The sequence below is a fragment of the Oncorhynchus mykiss genome, chromosome 9, assembly GCF_057628025.1.
Source record: "Oncorhynchus mykiss isolate SJ-2025 chromosome 9, ASM5762802v1, whole genome shotgun sequence".
Lineage (NCBI taxonomy): Eukaryota > Metazoa > Chordata > Actinopteri > Salmoniformes > Salmonidae > Oncorhynchus > Oncorhynchus mykiss.
In genome coordinates, this window is record NC_143030.1 from 66,936,619 (window position 1) to 66,957,976 (window position 21,358).

A 21,358-nucleotide genomic window follows, 5' to 3' on the forward strand; every position below is an offset into this window, starting at 1 on the left:
AATAATTCGAAATACTGTAGGCTACTACACCAGAAAGCAAGGTGACAAAGGATAATTAGTGTAAATCACACAGCCTACAGTCGGAAGGGCCCACAATTTGGGCAGGGCGCGCTGCACATACAAAAAGATGATTGTTGAGTTGTGACTGTCAGTGAAAAGCAGAGAGATCCAGTCACATATATGGCAATATTTACAAATACAATCACGGAAAAACTGTTTGGAAAGCGAAATGATCATTGCTGTAAGTAGAAGACAATGAAAAGTCTCCAATCTGACTTTTAACTATCAAAATAACATTGGCCATATCCCCGGTGATGGTTAGTGTGCATATTCACTGTCTTTATCATTGGGTCAGTGCCACATTTGTTTGTTTTTGGACAATCATCTCCTCCTGCAGGTTAGACGGACGTCATGTTGTATTTGTGTTTCCCCTTTTCGTAGGCCCAGAGTAGGCTACCTTGTCATTTATGTCGTATTAAAAAAAGATATGCTAATGTCTCCAGTCATATAAAACGGAGTAGAATTACATGAAATGTGTTTATAAAAGGCCAACATTTTTCTGTGATACAGCCTGCCTGCTCTACACCACTACGCACTCCATTGAACAGTGTGAATACTTATTTTAACTTAATATATTACATCAATAAAATCAATTTATCCTCAAGTAAATAATGAAACATGTTCAATTTGGTTTAAACAATGCAAAAACAAAGTGTTGGAGAAGAAAGTAAAAGTGCAATATGTGCCATGTAAGAAAGCTAATGTTTAAGTTCCTTGCTCAGAACATGAGAACATATGAAAGCTGGTGGTTTCTTTTAACATGAGACTTCAATATTCCCAGGTAAGAAGTTTTAGGTTGTAGTTATTATAGGAATTTTAGGACTATTTCTCTCTCTACCATTTGTATTTCATTAACCTTTGACTATTGGATGTTCTTACAGGCACTTTAGTATTGCCAGTGTAACAGTATAGCTTCAGTCCCTCTCCTCGCTCCTCCCTGGGCTCAAACCAGGAACACATCGACAACAGCCACCCTCGAAGCAGCGTTACCCATGCAGAGCAAGGGGAACAACCACTCCAAGTCTCAGAGCGAGTGACGTTTGAAACGCTATTAGCGCGCACACCGTTAACTAGCTAGCAATTTCACTTCGGTTACACCAGCCTCATCTCGGGAGTTGATAGGCTTGAAGTCATAAACAGCGCAATGCTTGACACACAACGAAGAGCTGCTGGCAAAACGCACGAAAGTGCTGTTTGAATGAATGCTTATGAGCCTGCTGCTGCCTACCACCGCTCAGTCAGATACTTGTATGCTTGTATGCTTGTATGCTCAGTCAGATTATATGCAATGCAGGACACGCTAAATAAACTAGTAATATCATCAACCATGTGTAGTTAACTAGTGATTATGATTGATTGAAACATTTTTATAAGATAAGTTTAATGCTAGCTAGCAACTTACCTTGGCTTACTGCATTCGTGTAACAGACAGTCTCCTTGTGGAGTGCAACGAGAGGCAGGTGGTTATAGCGTTGGACTAGTTAACTGTAAAGTTGCAAGATTGGATCCCCCGAGCTGACAGGGTGAAAATCTGTCTTTCTGCCCCTGAACGTTCCTAGGCCGTCATTGAAAATAAGAATGTGTTCTAAACTGACTTGCCTAGTTAAATAAAGATTCAATAATGGTGTAAAAAAATAAAATAATACGGCCAAATCGGTGTCCAAAAATACCGATTTCTGATTGTAATGAAAACTTGAAATAAATACGCCATTCCGATTAATCGGTCGACCTCTATTACGTAAGCCTGCAAATGCCAGGATGCATGGAATGCTTTATCATAAAGGTGCATTTTTATGGTGAAAATTTGCTTCCCCAAACTTGAAACCCAGGCGCCGCCTCTATGTTAGAATAACTGTCAGCATTTACTTATCCTCAGCCAACAAGACTAGTAACGAACAGCAAAATCACTAGCCTATGCCAATCTACTAACCCCCATGGTAGAAAAGTTGACCTATTCTATTGGTCAGCTTGTCGTTCTTTGCGAGAAAGAAATAGATCCCAAATTCATACAACCAGTAGGCCTAGACTACATCCCCCAATTTTTTTAAAACAATGAGGCTCATGCAACCGATCAGAAGTTTAGCTTCAAATGTTGATAAACGATTATTTCTTCCCATTACCAGCTCAGCAATGCGCACAAGACAGTAGGCTAAGCGTGAATGTTCGTTCCATAATGCATTTAGCGGACAACACCATTGTGAGGGGTTTCATATGACAGAGATGAGAATATCAATTTGAAAAGTAGAAAGAAGGAAATCTAAAGATGCAACAACCAGCATGGGTTGTTAATATGACTAGGATTGTTCATTTTGGCTTCTGGACAATGAAAGAAAGTTGATTTGAAAACCAATAGAATATGAGAGAAAAAGTCTACTTGTTTCAATGGCATATGGAAGTCTTTATAAAAGTCTACTTGTTTCAATGGCATATTGAAGTCTTTATAAAAGGCTACATGTTTCAATGGCATATGGAAGTCTTTATAAAAGCCTACTTGTTTCAATGGCATATTGAAGTCTTTATAAAAGCCTACTTGTTTCAATGGCATATGGAAGTCTTTATAAAAGCCTACTTGTTTCAATGGCATATTGAAGTCTTTATAAAAGCCTAATTGTTTCAATGGCATATTGAAGTCTTTATAAAAGCCTACTTGTTTCAATGGCATATTGAAGTCTTTATAAAAGGCTACTTGTTTCAATGGCATATGGAAGTCTTTATAAAAGCCTACTTGTTTCAATGGCATATTGAAGTCTTTATAAAAGTCTACTTGTTTCAATGGCATTTTGAAGTCTTTATAAAAGGCTACTTGTTTCAATGGCATTTTTTTTTTTTTTTTTTTTTTTTTCACCTTTATTTAACCAGGTAGGCTAGTTGAGAACAAGTTCTCATTTGCAACTGCGACCTGGCCAAGATAAGGCATAGCAGTGTGAACAGACAACACAGAGTTACACATGGAGTAAACAATTAACAAGTCAATAACACAGTAGAAAAAAGGGGAGTCTATATATACATTGTGTGCAAAAGGCATGAGAAGGTAGGCAAATAATTACAATTATGCAGATTAACACTGGAGTGATAAATGATCAGATGGTTATGTACAGGTAGAGATATTGGTGTGCAAAAGAGCAGAAAAATAAATAAATAAAAACAGTATGGGGATGAGGTAGGTGAAAATGGGTGGGCTATTTACCAATAGACTATGTACAGCTGCAGCGATCGGTTAGCTGCTCAGATAGCAGATGTTTGAAGTTGGTGAGGGAGATAAAAGTCTCCAACTTCAGCGATTTTTGCAATTCGTTCCAGTCACAGGCAGCAGAGAACTGGAACGAAAGGCGGCCAAATGAGGTGTTGGCTTTAGGGATGATCAGTGAGATACACCTGCTGGAGTGCGTGCTACGGATGGGTGTTGCCATCGTAACCAGTGAACTGAGATAAGGCGGAGCTTTACCTAGCATGGACTTGTAGATGACCTGGAGCCAGTGGGTCTGGCGACGAATATGTAGCGAGGGCCAGCCGACTAGAGCATACAAGTCGCAGTGGTGGGTGGTATAAGGTGCTTTAGTGACAAAACGGATGGCACTGTGATAAACTGCATCCAGTTTGCTGAGTAGAGTGTTGGAAGCAATTTTGTAGATGACATCGCCGAAGTCGAGGATCGGTAGGATAGTCAGTTTTACTAGGGTAAGTTTGGCGGCGTGAGTGAAGGAGGCTTTGTTGCGGAATAGAAAGCCGACTCTTGATTTGATTTTCGATTGGAGATGTTTGATATGGGTCTGGAAGGAGAGTTTAGAGTCTAGCCAGACACCTAGGTACTTATAGATGTCCACATATTCAAGGTCGGAACCATCCAGGGTGGTGATGCTGGTCAGGCGTGCGGGTGCAGGCAGCGAACGGTTGAAAAGCATGCATTTGGTTTTACTAGCGTTTAAGAGCAGTTGGAGGCCACGGAAGGAGTGCTGTATGGCATTGAAGCTCGTTTGGAGGTTAGATAGCACAGTGTCCAAGGACGGGCCGGAAGTATATAGAATGGTGTCGTCTGCGTAGAGGTGGATCAGGGAATCGCCCGCAGCATGAGAAACATCATTGATATATACAGAGAAAAGAGTCGGCCCGAGAATTGAACCCTGTGGCACCCCCATAGAGACTGCCAGAGGACCGGACAGCATGCCCTCCGATTTGACACACTGAACTCTGTCTGCAAAGTAATTGGTGAACCAGGCAAGGCAGTCATCCGAAAAACCGAGGCTACTGAGTCTGCCGATAAGAATACGGTGATTGACAGAGTCGAAAGCCTTGGCAAGGTCTATGAAGACGGCTGCACAGTACTGTCTTTTATCGATGGCGGTTATGATATCGTTTAGTACCTTGAGCGTGGCTGAGGTACACCCGTGACCGGCTCGGAAACCAGATTGCACAGCGGAGAAGGTACGGTGGGATTCAAGATGGTCAGTGACCTGTTTGTTGACTTGGCTTTCGAAGACCTTAGATAGGCAGGGCAGGATGGATATAGGTCTGTAACAGTTTGGGTCCAGGGTGTCGCCCCCTTTGAAGTCTTTATAAAAGCCTACTTGTATCAAAGGCATATGGAAGTCTTTATGAAATAATAGTCTACAGGTTTGGTTAGGTTTAGGCTAGGTTAGGTAAGACATGTCTCAAAATATGTAGTAAAACGTTCAGGTTTCAAACAATTGAGTTGATGTTTTCAAAATGCATACTGTCTCCAGCTCAATGTGAAGTGGTGTGTGACACGCTGAAGCCTGTCTGGATGCCTTCAATTTACCAGTTGAGAAAAAGAAAAAGTAGGCCTAGCTCTTTTAAATTGTGACCATGTTTTTTTTATTTTTTTTTTACACGTGATTGCCTTTAGAATTGTTGTGCAATGATTGAGCTTATTAAAGCACATGTTTCACTCCAGCAGCAACAAACGGCTGTTTGATGAGCTGTAGCAGCATCTCTCATGCTAAATAGACAGCTATTTCAATCAATGAATAGGCTAAAATGCATTATTTTGCAATGTGATTGTTTTTCTTCTCCTGGACAATTGACCGGCGGCAATTTTATTTATTGGCTTTTCATTTGTTTTATCGGACAAAAGCCGTCTATTACCGGCTAACAGAAACACTGGTGTGTGTATATACACGCGTGCCTGCGTGTATGTACTTTGAAGTATTAGTGGTTGCCAATAAGTGCTTACCGCATCTGAACTCATCGCTGCCATCAGAGCAGTCTCTCTCTCCGTCACAGAGGTAGTCTCTGGGGACACACTCCCCATTCTGACAGGTGGCCTGGTCCACTTTGCAGGGCCCTGGGGGACCAGGGGGGCGTGGGGGTTTCTTGATGGGGATGGTGGTGGGAGGAGTGGGGGTAACTGCAACAGGACGGATCTTATCTGAAAACCAACAGATCTGTTAAAGACCGATGATCCAGAGGCGAATCCTAACTTCCACCTAACTTACATTGTCACTTTGTCATGCATTGATGCCAATAGAAGACTAAGTGAAAATTCAACTAAAGTGAACATTTGAGTTGACTCTCTCGTTCGGTTACAAAGACATGTTCAATTAAATGCTTGAGTCAACCATCTAGTCACAGCACAGATCCAGATCCATTCCATACCATGCAACTCACCACAATCCAGCTCATCACTCATGTCATTGCAATCAGGTCTGTTGTCACACAGGTACTCCAGAGGGATGCACCCCCCATCACGACACGTGTGCTCATCCTTCATGCACGGCCGAAGGTCTGGGACCACTGAGAGACGGGTGGGTTCAAAGGTCAGACATGCACAACACAACCTTCCTCGGTGGAGGCTGGTGTCACTTTAAATTGAAGGATGGGCTCATTGTCATGGCTGGAATGGAATACATTTAATGGTATCAGAATGGAATTCCATCATTCCATTCCAGTTATTACTATGAGCCATCCTCCTTTCACCAGCCTCCAATGACCATCCTGGGTCACTGCGGGTCGTTCTGGGGCCTGGGGCAAACAGTCTAACAGCTACCGTACCGGAGGTGGGACATGGCCATAACGTAATGGAGATCCTTCTGAAGAAACTCTGAAGACTTTTTTTCCTTTGCAAATAGCAATATCTGTATCGTAACTCATGCCATGCAGTTCTCTTGGGCAGTGCAAAACCAAAACGTTGTCAGACCTCTGCTTCAGGTGCACACATGCATAACATTCCTGCATGAACTCTTAACAGATTCTCAATGACCTAATCGTCATCCTGTTCATCATCACCATCCACAAATAGCTGCATTCTGCATTCTACACACACTACAGAACAGTCATGTCACTTCTACAGCAGCTCTAGCAGTCTCCGTGCAGCAGGCATTGGTCCAGACCTGGGTTAAAATACTATTTTGCTACTATTCTATTGACTCCATTGCGCCAGGCAAGCTCAGTCAAACCCAGCTAAAGTATTTGAAATGATTTCCAATAGCATTGAACCCAGGTCGGCATGGTACAGTACAAACCTGGCACAGCCATGGGGTTCACAGGGGGCAGAGCTAGAAACCAGAGAGACAAGTTAAGGACACTACCTATGATTACCTAGCCCTCCTTTTCTTTCTTTCCATATTTTATTGGTTTATTGACAGAAGTAGGTATGATTGAAGGGGAGACATATAGAGGGGAAAAAGTGAACACAAAAAATCGCCTTTTCTAGCATGATGCCTTGGGCTGGCTAGTCTAGCTTCATTGAAAGATTGTAATAAGATATGATAAATAAAGACTACCCTAGCTATGAGATCAGACCTATTTGTTCACTTACGACTTCCTCAAATGGATGCCGTAATTTAGACATCTTCCTAATCTGGATGCTGTATATTTGGCCATGTCAGCATCCTGGAAAGTCCTTACATTGCGGAGTATATATTATCCCGTGTGGTCCTTACCTTCTCCCAGGCGTCTGAACTGGAAGCCCTGGACAGAGGTAATGTAGGAGGCGATGGTTCCCTCCTTCACCACTCCATAGAGCACGTTGCGGATCTGATTGTCATTGTTGTTGTAGTCAGAGCCCACGTCAAGCTCTACAAACACATCCACCCCATCCTGCCTCAGCATCTTCCTACACACAGGCCAGGACAGAACAGATGTTTTTTTAGAGAGGGACGCGGTGACGATAACGGTACAGTGCTCCAGGTTTAGATAAACGTGGGTTGGGGCATATCATCCTTTTATCTAATGTAAGAACATTGATTAGTTACACTCAGCTTACAACAGTGTTTGGTGGACCAACCAGATGAGTATAAGCTGAAGCCTAAGCATTAGCATTAGCTCTGGGAGCAGTCTTCAGATCTCAGACAAGGTTACTCATCATGTGAGCATGGTTCATTAAACCACCTTTGTTACACCCAGGCTAAAATAAGTCAAGTAAGTAAAAGTAAGACTGGTGGGGTTTCATCAACAGTAGCTGAAGATGATCAGTCATCTCACTTGATGAGGACCACATTGACAGTCTGGATGCCTGGGATCTTGTTGTACTCCGACTCCAACTGTAGAAGGAGAAAACATTTACTTAGATGGGTACAAACCAGCAGAGATGCATTTTTGGCTACATGTTTTAACAAATAGAACAACTTTCCTAACAAGTGCTCTAACATATGATGTAGAGTAGTATATGATACAAATCAAATCTAAGTTTATTTGTTGCGTGCGCCGAATATAACAGGTGTAGTAGACCTTACAGTGAAATGCTTACTTACAGGCTCTAACCAATAGTGCAAAAAATGTATTAGGTGAACAATAGGTAAGTAAAGAAATAAAACAACAGTAAAAAGACAGGCTATACATGAGTATATTGACTCAAATTATCTACAGTATATGGCCTGATCCGCAATCAATAACGTTGTGTGGCAGACATGACGTGGCAGTGGAATGCAAGGTGTGAGAATCCTGCCCTGGCCTGTGTAAAGTTTACAGCCCTTGTGGGGAGGGAGGGTTAGGCGTACCGCTTAAAGTACACAGTATACAGTATGTTCTGGAATAAGCCTAACGCATACAGTCCTCAAATTCTAATCTGGGCCTCAAAGCCAGTTCCACTGCTTTTGTTGTTAATTCTTCCCCTATAAACAGGGACAGATTTAGACCTGGGACAACAGGTGGGTGCAATTAATGATCAGCTAGAACAGAAAAGCAGCAATAGTCCGGATTTGAATACCCGTGGTATATATATAGTATATATGGTTCTGGAATAGACCTACCGTGTCCACCACCGCGTCAGAGATCTCCTGGAAAGACAGTGAGGTGATGTCCTCCATGTCAGGCCTGTACACAATGGAGTCTGTGAAGTTCACCAGAGCTCTGTAGTACGCTGGAACACAGAGAGAGACAATGGTTAGTTAGACACACAGGAACCACAGCATGAACATTTATACTCATTTTTCAGCAACATAATGTACACAAAGCGACATTTACATGGGACCTTTGGTGGTGTTGCCTTATTCAAAATGAAATGAGAATCAAACTTGAATAATGTTTGGGACAAATGTCCCTCAGGGAGGCCTTTGGTTCAATGTTTGGAGAAAGAAATTCACCAAACATAACTGTGGTTAAATTCAGAGCCATGTACAAATGATGGGGTCTATTTCCATATCTCAATTGTGGTCTGTACTAAAACTGACAACTGTACCACTTATAGAGGACGCTTGAACAACAGGAACAAGTTAGACGTACACATGCACACATACCGTACGCCCACACATATACACGCCACAGGAGGTTGGTGGCACCTTAATTGGGGAGGATGGGCTCGTGGTAATGGCTGGAGCGGAATCTGTGGAATGGTAGCAAATACATCAAACACATGGTTTCCATGTTTGATGCCATTCCACGCTCCATTCCAGCCATTATTATGAGCCATCCTCCCCTCAGCAGCCTCCACTGATACACACACAAACACACCTTCTGTCTATAACACACATGAGCACGTTAGACAGATGTCAACACTCGTCACACAAATACACACACATAGCCATAAGTGTGGACGATCTCACACAAGTACAATTACACTGTCAGCCAAGGTGTGTCAGCCAAGGTGGGTCACTCACTGCCTTGCTAGCTACACTTTTATTCACAGTGAAAAGGTGACATCACAGTTAGAGTTAGACACTGAAAAAGAGGGGAGCCCCTAGCCCCGCCCTAGCCCCGCCCCAGCCTAGCCCCGCCCCAGCCCTGCCCTAGCCCCGTCCCAGCCCTAACCCAGGCAGTAGAATTACTATGCCAACGGCTGCAGTGAAAAATGCTCAAGTGAGTGATTCTGGAGGTGGGCCTCAACATTCCCTTTCCCTTCACAAAGTCAAGCACACCAGATGGGACAGAGAGGCTGGAGCATGGGCTCTACTGCCTATGGAGAACAGAGTTAGCGAAGATAACCTGACCTGGCTCTATGAGTTAAGTAGGGCATGCTGGTCATAATATAGAGGCTGTACTATCCATAGTGGTGTTCTACGGTCGATTTATGCAGCTTTAAAAATGTCATGTTTCTGTAGGCTACTGTCACTGCTGTCTGAAAAGCCTAAGGAAGGTTAACCATTTTGCAACTTCGTATCCTTTTTGTCTTATTATTATTACATGATCTATAATAGGGTCTATTTTTATTGCATATCTATTTCCGTTCTAAGACATCGTCTCTCATACGACTCACAAATACACATCCTTTAAATAGCCCAGGCAGACCCCCCCTCAGGGTGCACCTATTCTCACTCCTCTGACAACCGTGTTGAGCTGGCCTGGGTCTGCCAGCTTTTGTTCTGCTTGGCCTCGATCTGGTATGGTCCGGGTTGGGGGAAGGAAGTCAATATTTGTGTTCTTTCTTACAGTCAGTTGCTACTTGCCATGGCTATATTGACGAGTCATGTTTTATGTGGGCATACCGTGAGCTGGGGCCTCAACCAAACACACGGACATGCACACTTCCTCCCTCTCCCTCTCTGTGGAATCACTAATTACATATTGCTAGACAATGTGTTGCTGTTGACAATGACAGTGTGCATTCATTACGCTTTAGGAACCCTGCTGTTTGATTAAAAGTTGGATTAAGAGTGCCACACGCACACTTGTGCACACATACGCACGCACACACACACACGTGTACGCACACGCACATGCACACACAGAGGCTGCCCCATACATCCATTGTGTTGAGGCCCTGGGGTTCTGATAGTGATTGTGCCAGTGACAGGACAGGCTGGCTGGAAGGCAGCTGTGTCATTATGTCTAGTGGTGAGAAGCTGCCTTCGAATTACAGCAGAATATTGGCACAAGCTGGCCTGGTTCCTCCAAGACGCCTTCCACTTCTTGTGAGGAAAGGCCTTTATTTGTTGAAGAGGGAACTGAAAAGATTTGGTATAAAAACCCACACAATGGGCTGACTACTGTATGTAGTGTAGAATCGCAGGCGTCAGCAGTGTGACATGGACATGGTCGACTGTGTTGGCTGTTCCACAAAGTCAATCAGCGGGCTAAAGGATATTGTACAGTTTGAAAACAGTACCAGAAGACATGCAACATCAAAATGGCTGATTAAAAAGCCTCATTTTACCCGTCGCTAATCTAATCACTTCAATGTGCACTCGCTTGGCCCTGCAGCGAACAGACACACACACACACAGTAACAGACATTAGACCTGTCTCCTCTGAGCTTGCCGCTCTGACGACACGTTACGGCCTGGCGAGCGCACTCAGTACCCATGATTCTTTGGTTACAGTGTAGGGCTGTGCCCTTAACGCTAACGAGGGCTCTCTCTTCATCTCTCTGCATCCCTCTCTCTCTCTCTCTCTCTCTCTCTCTCTCTCTCCCTCCCTCTCTCTTCCCTCTCCGAGGAGCATTCTGCTGATCGCCACTCACTTTTTCCATCGGGGGAAATCCCCCGTCAAGCACCACCAAGGATGAAGAAATTGCCTGCTGAGAGTGAGCGCGGGGGAGAAGAAAAAAAGGAGCCTGGAAAAATTCCATTCCAAACTCTTAATTCACAAACGTATTTAGCTATTAAAGCTGTTCAGTAGAACTGTGATGGCTTTGTAAGGCGGACCGGGCCCCCTCTGAACACACAGAGGCCGGTAGCAGGAGACAAAGAGCTGATTGAGCCGTGCGCCCAGCCTGGCCTTTAAAGCCCAACCGCTTTCAGCCCGACCTTCAACCCCACTTCTTTCCTCCCTCCCCACCAGCACCAGCGCCTATGGCAGGGGAGAGGGGGAGAGGGGGAGAGAGAGAAAGAGGGGCAGAGAGAAAGAGAGAGAATGGGAGAGAGGGGAAGAGAGGGCGAAAAAGAGAGAAAGAGAGAAAGACAGAGTGAGCAAGACCACAAGAACAAGGCCCAAGTCGTATTACACATCCCACCAGGGACCAGACGATACTAGACCCTCTATTTCTCTTGTCTCTCTCTCCAAGGGGTCTAGGAAGGCCAATGTGGGGTGGTGTGGGGCTGTGTGGGAAAGAGGGACTCTTTGTCAGCTTTGGCTTTTAGAGAGGAACCTCTGCTACTTAACCCTACTGCTGGTGGTCAGCCAAACAGCCCTGTTCTACAGAATAGACTGCGTCAAACTCAGGAACTCATGGGAATGACTTGAATGACTTCTGGCCAATATTACTGGAGCCTTTTTTGTGCTCTCTCCACAAAACACAGTGTGAATGTCAAAAAACACTTCAGGGAAATGGCAGAACAGTTAACTAATATTGTCTGTTGGACTTGTCAGTCCACTATACTGACATAGAACCTACTGGCAGGAATGGTCCTTTCACAAAGTAAGATGGCACCAGAAGAAAGCTAAAAAAGAGCTTCTCGATATCAGGACAACGATCACTCATCTCGGATTAGGCAAAGATTTTTTTCTTCAACAAGCAGGACGCACAGGATGTACTTCAGACACCCGACAAGGCCAAAATCCCTGTCATTGGCAAGAGAAAGAGATGCAGGTATAGAGGACACAGGGCGGGGAGCCTCGTAGGGATCCGCCGACGGCGAGTGGGAATTCCTTCCTTTCTATCAATATTACTTGCCAACGTACAATCATTGGACAATAAATTAGACGAGGTACGATCACGAATATCCTACCAACGGGACATCAAAAACCGTAATATCTTGTTTCACCGAATTGTGGCTGAATGACAACATGGAAAACATTCAGCTAGTGGGATATATGCTGCACCGTCTAGATAGAACAGCACAGGCGGTCTGTGTATATTTGTAAACAACAGCTGGTGCATGAAGTCTAAGGAAGTCTCTAGATTTTGCCCGCCTGAAGTAGAGTATCTCATGATAAACTGTAGACCACACTATTTGCCAAGAGAGTTAAAAAAAAAAAAATCGTGGCTGTTTATTTACCACCACAAAGACCGCACTGAGTCAGCTGGGCCTGCAAACTATTACGGACTACAAAGGGAAGCACAGCCGCGAGCTGCCCAGTGACACGAGCCTACCAGACGAGCTAAATCACTCCTGTGGTCACTTTGACGCAAGCAACACTGAGGCATGCATGAGAGCATCAGCTGTTCCAGACGACTGTGTGATCACGCTCTCCATAGCCGATGTGAGTTAGACCTTTAAACAGGTCAACATTCACAAGGCCGCTGGGCCAGACGGATTACCAGGACGTGTGCTCCGGGCATGTGCTGACCAACTAGCAGGTGTCTTCACTGACATTTTCAATATGTCCCTGATTGAGTCTGTAATACCAACATGCTTCAAGCAGACCACAATAGTCCCTGTGCCCAAGAGCGCTATGGTCACCTGACTACGGACATAGCACTCACGTCCGAATCCATGAAGTGCTTTGAAAGGCAGGTAATGGCCCACACTAACACCATTATCCCAGAAACCCTAGACCCACTCCAATTTGCATACCGCTCAAACAGATCCACATATGATGCAATCTCTATTGCACTCCACACTGCCCTTTCCCACCTGGACAAAAGGAACACCTACGTGAGAATGCTATTCATTGACTACAGCTCAGCGTTCAACACCATAGTGCCCTGAAAGCTCATCACTAAGCTTAGGATCCTGGAACTAAACACCTCCCTCTGCAACTGGATCCTGGACTTCCTGATGGGCCGTCCCCAGGTGGTGAGGGTAGGGAGCAACACATCTGCCATGCAGATCCTCAACACTGGGGCCCATCAGGGGTGTGTGCTCAGTCCCCTCCTGTACTCCCTGCTACTTTCTGTTTATCATCTATGCATAGTCACTTTAACTATACCTACATGTACATATTACCTCAATTAGCCCGACTAACCGGTGCCCCTGCACATTTACTCTGTACTGGTACCACCTACATATAGCCTCACTAATGTTATTTTCACTATCTTTTGTCATGTTTTTATTTTCTTTACTTATCTATTGTTTACTTAATACCTATTTTTTACTTAAAAATTGCACTGTTGGTTAGGACTTGTTGTATTTGGCGCACGTGATTTGATTTGCATCATTCAAATAAAAAAATGTTGGTCGCATACACATATTTTTCAGATGTTATTGCGGATATAGAGAAATGCTTATGTTCCTAGCTCCAACACTGCAGTAATACCTAACAATACAAAACAATACATCCAAATCCCAAAAATGTAAAGAGAGGAATTAATAAATGTAGAAATATTAGAATGAGCAATGTCAGAGTCCGGCTTTCCAGCTGTAGGTAATAATGCAAGAAAACGCAAATATGTTGGCTAGGAGCTAGGTACAGGGCTTCAATTTAATACTACTAGAAAGTGTGTGCCCTCAGGCCTGGAGGGAAGCAAAAGTCATTCCACTACCCAAGAATAGTAGAGCTCCCTTTACTGGCCCAAAAAGCCGACCAATCAGCCTGTTACCAAACCTTAGTAAACTTTTGGAAAAAATTGTGTTTGACCAGATACAATGTTATTTTACAGTAAAAAAATTGACAACAGACTTTCAGTATACTTATAGGGAAGGACATTCAACAAGCTAAGCACTTGATGAGAAATTGATGATACAAATATTGTGGGGGCTGTTTTGTTGGACTTCAGTGCAGCTTTTGACCGTATTGATCATTGTCTGCTGCTATAAAAAACGTATATGTTATGGCTTTAAACCCCCTGCTACAGTATATTGTGGATAAAGAGTTACTTGTCTAACAGAACAAAGAGGGTGTTCTTTAATGGAAGCCTCTCCAACATAATCCAGGTAAAATCAGGAATTCCTCAGGGCAGCTGTCTAGGCCCCTTACTTTTTCAATATTTACTAACGACATAACGCTGGCTTTGAGTAAAGCCAGTGTGTCTATGTATGCAGGTGATTCAACACTATACACGTCAGCTACTACAGCGATTAAAATTACTGCATACTGCAATTACTTAACAAAGAGCTGCAGTTAGTTTCAGAATGGGTGGCAAAAGCATTGTATTTGGAAAAAATAATTCACTAAACCCATAACCTCAACTAAATCTTGTAATGAATAATGTAGAAATTGAGCAAGTTGAGGTGACTAAACTGCTAGGAGTAACCCTAGATTGCAAACGGTCATGGTCAAAACATATTGATAAAACAGTAGCTAAGATGGGGAGAAGTCTGTCCATAATAAAGTGTTGCCTTGCCTTCTTAACTTTTTATGGCTGCAGGGGCAGTATTGAGTAGCTTGGATGAAAAGGTGCCCATTGTAAATGGCTAGCTCCTCAGTCTCAGTTGCTAATATATGCATATTATTAGTAGTATTGGATAGAAAACACAGAAGTTTCTAAAACTGTTTGAATTATGTCTGTGAGTATAGCAGAACTCATATTGCAGGCAAAAACCTGAGAAATTCCACTTCCTGTTTGTATTTTTTCTGGGGGTGGCAGATTTTCAACCAAGCTCTCATTGATATTACAGCGAGATATGGATGAGTGTTCACTTCCTACGCCTTCCACTAGATGCCAACTGTCAATAGAACTTTGTCTGATGACTCTAATGTGAAGGGGGGTTGAATGAGACAGGAAATAGTCACCACTGCCATGAGTTGACCATGCTTTCACCATGCGCGTTCACAAGGGAAGGACCTGCGTTCCACTGGTCATCTGAAGTCATTCTAATTCTCAGGTTGGAATGTTATTCAAGATATATGTAAACAACATTCTAAAGATTGATTCAGTACATCGTTTGACATGTTTCTACTGACTGTTACGGAAATTTTGGACATTTCGTAACATTATAGTGGACGCGCTTTGTGACTTTGGAATTGTTTACCAAACGCGCTAACCAAAGTAGCTAAATAACGGACATTTAGTTCATCAAAGGTAAGGAAACATTTATCATGTATTTTCTGGTTTCTGTTGACTCCAACATGGCTGCTAATTTGGCTACTATTCTGAGCTCCTCAGATTATTGCATGGGTTGCTTTTTCCGTAAACTTTTTTTGAAATCTGTCACAGCGGTTGCATTAAGGAGAGGTATATCTATAATTCCATGTGTATAACTTGTATTATCATCTACATTTATGATGAGTATTTCTGTTGAAACGAAGTGTTTATGCAAAATCAGTTGATGTTTTTGGAACTAGTGAATCTAATACGCCAATGTAATTCAAGGTTAGTGATTCATTTTATCTCTATTTCTGCTTTTTGTGAATGCTATATTTTGCTGGAAAATGGCTGTGCTTGTTGTGGTTTGGTGGAGACCTAACATAATCGTTTATAGTGCTTTTGCTGAAAAGCACATTTGAAATTGGACACTTTGGTGGGATTAACAACAAGATTAACTTTAAAATGATATAAGACACATGTATGTTTTAGGAATTGTAATTTTGAGATTTCTGTGGTTTGAATTAGGCCCTCTATTTTCACTGGTAGTTGTCATATCGCTCCCGTTAGCGGGATTGAAACTAGGGGGCACTATTTTCATTTTTGGAAAAATAACGTTCCCAAAGTAAATGGGCTATTTCTCAGGACCAGATGCTAGAATATGCATATAATTGGCAGCTTGGGATAGAAAACACGCTAAAGTTTCCAAAACTGTAAAAAATATTGTCTGTGAGTATAACAGAACTGATATTGCAGGCAAAAGCCTGAGAAAAATCCAATCAGGAAGTGACTCTTATTTTGAAACCCCTGTGTTCCTATGCATCCCTATTAACCATGGAAAGGGATATCAACCAGATTCCTTTTTCTATGGCTTCCCTAATGTGTCGACAGCCACTAGACATAGTTTCAGGCTTTTATTTTGAAAAATGAGCGTGAACGACAACATTGCGTCAGTGGTCAGGTGGTGGCTCTCAAAGTGATTTGTGCGTAATAGACAAATGCGGCCATTGTTCCTCTCGCTCCTACTGAAAAGCCAATTGTCCCGGTTTATATATAATCGAATAGATATTTGAAAAACACCTTGAGGATTGATTAGAAAAAACGTTTGCCATGTTTCTGTCAATATTATGGATGTAATTTGGATTTTTTTTCACCGTGGTCGTGACCGCAATTTCCGGTGGATTTCTCAACAAAACGTGGACAAGAAACGGAGGTATTTCGGCTATAAAAATAATCTTTATGGAACAAAAGGAACGTTTGCTGTCTAACTGGGAGTCTCGTGAGTAAAAACATCCGAAGCTCATCAAAGGTAAACGATTTAATTTGATTGCTTTTCTGATTTTCGTGACCAAGCTTCCTGCTGCTAGCTGGACATAATGCTATGCTAGGCTATCGATAAACTTACACACGCGTTTGTCTTGCTTTAACTGTAAAGGATCATTTCAAAATCTGAGATGACATGGTCATTAACAAAAGGCTAAGCTGTGTTTCACTATATTTCACTTGTGATTTCATGAATATGAATATTTTCTAGTAATATTTTTTGACCGTTGCGCTATGCTAATTAGTGTAGTTGATGATAATTCTCCCGGATCCGGGATGGGTAGTTCTAAGTTAACAACATTATTAACAAGGCAGGTCCTACAGGCCATAGTTTTGTCGTACCTGGACTACTGTTCAGTCGTGTGGTCAGGTGCCACAAAGAGGGACTTAGGAAAATTACAATTGGCTCAGAACAGGGCAGCTGGCCCTTAAAAGTACACGGGGAGCTAACATTAATGATATGCATGTCAATCTCTCATGGCTCAAAGTGGAAGAGAGATTGACTTTATCACTACTTGTTTTTGTAAGAAGCACACACACACGACAGAGCCTAATGTTGTACACTATATATATAGTATAGGAGCAGTGTGTCTGCAATGCTACATTCCTTTGACATAGCGAGGCCTGATGATACATGTCAAAGTGCTGAATATACCGAGCTGTCTGTTTAAACTACTAGCACACAGCTTGGACACCCATGCATACCCAACAACACATGCCGTCAGAGGTCTCTTTACAATACCCAAGTCCACAACAGAATATGAGAGGCGCACATTACTACATAGAGCCATGACTACATGAAACTCTATTCCACATCAGGTAACTGATGCAAGCAGTTAAATCAGATTTTAAAACAGGTAAAAATACACCTTAAGGAACAGCGGGGACTGTGAAGAGACACACACCAAGGTACAGACACAGGCATTCACACACAAGCGCTAGCACACCCACTCTACACATACGTACATAGTAATATTGTTGTATGGTGGTATCATACATTCTGTATTGTAGATACTGTATGTAGTGGTGTAATAATGTTATATGATGTACTGTTTTATATTTTGTTTTATATGTAATGTAAGTGCTTTAATGTGTTTGGACCCCAGGAAGCTTGTGCCTTGGCAATGGGGATACCTAATAAATACAAATACATATACAGGGTGACCATGTCTGTCAGCTCCATCTTGTGTATCTCATTCGGGTGGACCAATCCGTGTATCAGTTCAGTCATGCTTAGTGTTGGAACTAAAACTATAACCCTAACAAGGCAATAAGGGAATATTGAAAGTAATTATAGTGTGAAATATGTAACATGATTTTCAGGGCGAAATGACAAACGGTGACCCATCAAGAAATAAACGAAAACCTATTTTGGCCCAGTTGTTTTTAGCTGAAATGCTAGTGCTAGTGTCATAGGTAGGGAGGGAAAGCTATGACATGATGGAATAACCCCATCATTTTCCACTGGCATCAGAAAACATTACAGCCTGCCTAAAATGGAAAACCCTTCAGACTGGACTCAAACTTCACAATCCCAAGAGTCCCAGGAATGGTGTCTAGAGTGAATGTGGAAATGAGAGTGCATAGCTGAACAGAGCAGACGATGATAAGATACGCCAAGGTATTTCAATAGAGAGTATAAGGAAAATAGTAGCAGTAGATTGGACTGTAGTCTGCCTGGTCTGGGCCCTTTTTGTACCACCACCGGTGGAATGCTAAAGGGAGTAGAGTGGGGGGTGGAGGGTAGAGGGCAGATGGGAGTGATGTGGGATCGAAGATAAGGGTCAACAATAAGGGTTAAAGATAAGGGTCGAGGTGAAACAAGAACAACTGAGATGAAGCAGGAAAAAGGACAGAGTTAGTCGAGGTTGGTGGGTGGAGTGTGAGGGGAAAGAGAAAGAGAAAAATAGAAAGTGATGATTAGAAAGGACAGATTTTTTTTTTAAATAGGTATCTCAACAGAAAAAGGTACACAACTAAGAAAAAGTCCATATTCAGACTGAATGAATTGCGAAGAGGGACGAGCTTTGTGGAAATTGGCAATCGGAATGTGTGAACAGAGTTAAAATACCTCGTATGACACAAGGCCAAGTCTTTGAGAACCAATGTGAGATGAATAATCCTGATTTGTGTCTTAATGCATATGAAATGTATTGAATATTAGTTGCAGTCTATCAGTATATCTGTTACATTCCACTGTCTTTAACGTCTAGTCCCATGATAAATGACAGATACATTCAATGAATATCAAAGCACACACACACGACAGAGCCTAATGTTGTACACTATATATATAGTATAGGAGCAGTGTGTCTGCAATGCTACCTTCCTTTGACATAGCGAGGCCTGATGATACATGTAAAAGTGCTATATAGTTATACAGCACTGTAGCCTAAATCTACAGTTGTGGCCAAAGGTTTTAAGAATGACACAAATACTAATTTCCACAAAGTTTGCTGCTTCATTGTCTTTAGATATTTTTGTCAGATGTTACTATGGAATACTGAAGTATAATTACAAGCATTTCATAAGTGTCAAAGGCTTTTATTGACAATTACATGAAGTTGATGCAAAGAGTCAATATTTGCAGTGTTGACCCTTCTTTTTCAAGACCTCTGCAATCTGCCCCGGCATGCTGTCAATTAACTTTTGGGTCAGCCCATTCTTGCATAATCAATGCTTGGAGTTTGTCAGAATTTGTGGGTTTTTGTTTATCCACCCGCGTCTTGAGTTTTGACCACAAACTGTCAATGGGATTAAGGTCTAGGGAGTTTCCTGGCCATGGACCCAAAATATTGATGTTTTGTTCCCCAAGCCACTTAGTTATCACTTTTGCCTTATGACAAGGTGCTCCATCATTCTGGAAAAGGCATTGTTCTTCACCAAACTGTTCCTGGATGGTTGGGAGAAGTTGCTCTCGGAGGATGTGTTGGTACCATTCTTTATTCATGGCTGTGTTCTTAGGCAAAATTGTGAGTGAGCCCACTCCTTTGGCTGAGAAGCAACCCCACACATGAATGGTCTCAGGATGTGTTACTGTTGGCATGACACAGGACTGATGGTAGCGCTCACCTTGTCTTCTCCGGACAAGCTTTTTTTCCCGGATGCCCCAAACAATCGGAAAGGGGATTCATCAGAGAAAATGACTTTAGCCCAGTCCTCAGCAGTCCAATCCCTGTATCTTTTGGAGAATATCAGTCTGTCCCTAAGGTTTTTCCTGGAGAGAAGTGGCTGCTTTGCTGCCCTTCTTGACACCAGGCCATCCTTCAAAAGTTTTCGCCTCACTGTGCGTGCAGATGTACTCACACCTGCCTGCTGCCATTCCTGAGCAAGCTCTGTACTGGTGGTGCCCCGATCCTGCAGCTGAATCAACTTTAGGAAACGGTCCTGGTGCTTGCTGGACTTTCTTGGGCGCCCTGAAGCCTTCTTCACAACAACTGAACCGTTCTCCTTGAAGTTCTCAATGATCCGATAAATGGTTGATTTAGGTGCAATTTTACTGGCAGAAATATCCTTGCCTGTGAAGCCCTTTTTGTGCAAAGCAAAGATGACGGCACGTGTTTCCTTGCAGGTAACCATGTATTTTTTAAATAATTTATGTATGCATTTTTCAATTAAAACAAAAGTGAAAAGATATTAGACAGCAATAGGACAAAGTAACAGTAACAGACATAACTGTATATACAAACATACAATAAATAAGTCATAATAAAGAGAAAAATAAAAAATAATAATAATGAGCTACATACTATACATTACGTGTGAAACATTATATAAGGGTTATATAGATATTCAATCAATGTGAGATTTTTCATATAGTCAATGAAAGGTTGTCCAATTCTGTAAAATGTCTCTAACTTATTCCTCAAGTAGTAAGTGATTTTCTCCAGTGGGATACAACTATTAACTGATAGCCACATTGCAACTGGCAGGGGGGAATCCGATTTCAAGGCAATACATTTCTTGGCAATCGCTAGCAATATTTCTGTTAGCTTGATAGTATGGCTTTGCCTAAGATTGGAGTTAGTAAAGTTACCCAGTAGACAGACCTCCGGGTCTAAAGGGAATGCAACCCCGTGAATTGAGGATTTGGTAACGCATACCCCCTGCCAGAAACCGTGTAGTTTTGAACACTGCCAAGTGGAATGGAGGAATGTTCCTTCATTTGAGCCACATCTAAAACATAGGGAGGAGATATCAGAGTTGAACATGTGCAGTCTAAATGGGGTGATATAGAGCTGATGGAGGAAATTAAACTGGATCAGTCTGTATCTGGAGTTCAATGTGGATGTAACACCATCCCTGCATAGGTCACTCCATAGATCCTCAAGATCAATACCCAGATCGTTTTCCCATCTACGTCTGGGTTTATCTAGCTCACGTAGTGTTAGTCCTGACATAAGAGCATCGTAAGAGATTGAAACAAATATAGAAATCTGGGCAGGACATTCATTTTAATTACATTTATTCTACCCAGTAGAGAGGCAAGTCCATCCATTTACAAAGGTCACCCTCCACCTTTTGCAACAAGCTAGCCAGAATGAGTTCATATAGGTTGTTCAGGTTACCATCCACCATTATACCCAAATATGTGAAGCCCATAGGAGACCATCTAAAATGAAACTTGTGCTTGATGGTAAGGTGGTCAAAGAGAGACAACGGTAAGATTTCACTTTTATCAGAATTGACCTTATATCCAGAGAAAGAACTATAACACTGTAGTAGGATCTGCAAGTG

At 42.4% G+C, this 21,358-nt stretch overlaps 1 protein-coding gene across 50 annotated transcripts in view; it reads right to left on the bottom strand.

Moving 5' to 3' along the window:
- Positions 1 to 21,358, bottom strand: part of hspg2 (heparan sulfate proteoglycan 2) — a 187,193-nt gene that overhangs the window by 88,959 nt on the left and 76,876 nt on the right. For 38 of the 50 annotated variants that reach the window (XM_090185095.1, XM_090185097.1, XM_036988597.2 and 35 more), the window contains exons 4-9: positions 8,268 to 8,377; positions 7,501 to 7,559; positions 6,960 to 7,132; positions 6,540 to 6,572; positions 5,686 to 5,811; positions 5,252 to 5,446 (exon numbers count right to left, since the gene is read on the bottom strand). In XM_090185095.1, coding sequence (XP_090041221.1) covers positions 5,252 to 5,446; positions 5,686 to 5,811; positions 6,540 to 6,572; positions 6,960 to 7,132; positions 7,501 to 7,559; positions 8,268 to 8,377 — 696 coding nt within the window. The remainder of the gene's footprint in view (positions 1 to 5,251; positions 5,447 to 5,685; positions 5,812 to 6,539; positions 6,573 to 6,959; positions 7,133 to 7,500; positions 7,560 to 8,267; positions 8,378 to 21,358) is intronic. The other 12 variants (XM_090185100.1, XM_090185103.1, XM_090185087.1 and 9 more) reach the window with 2 other exon arrangements.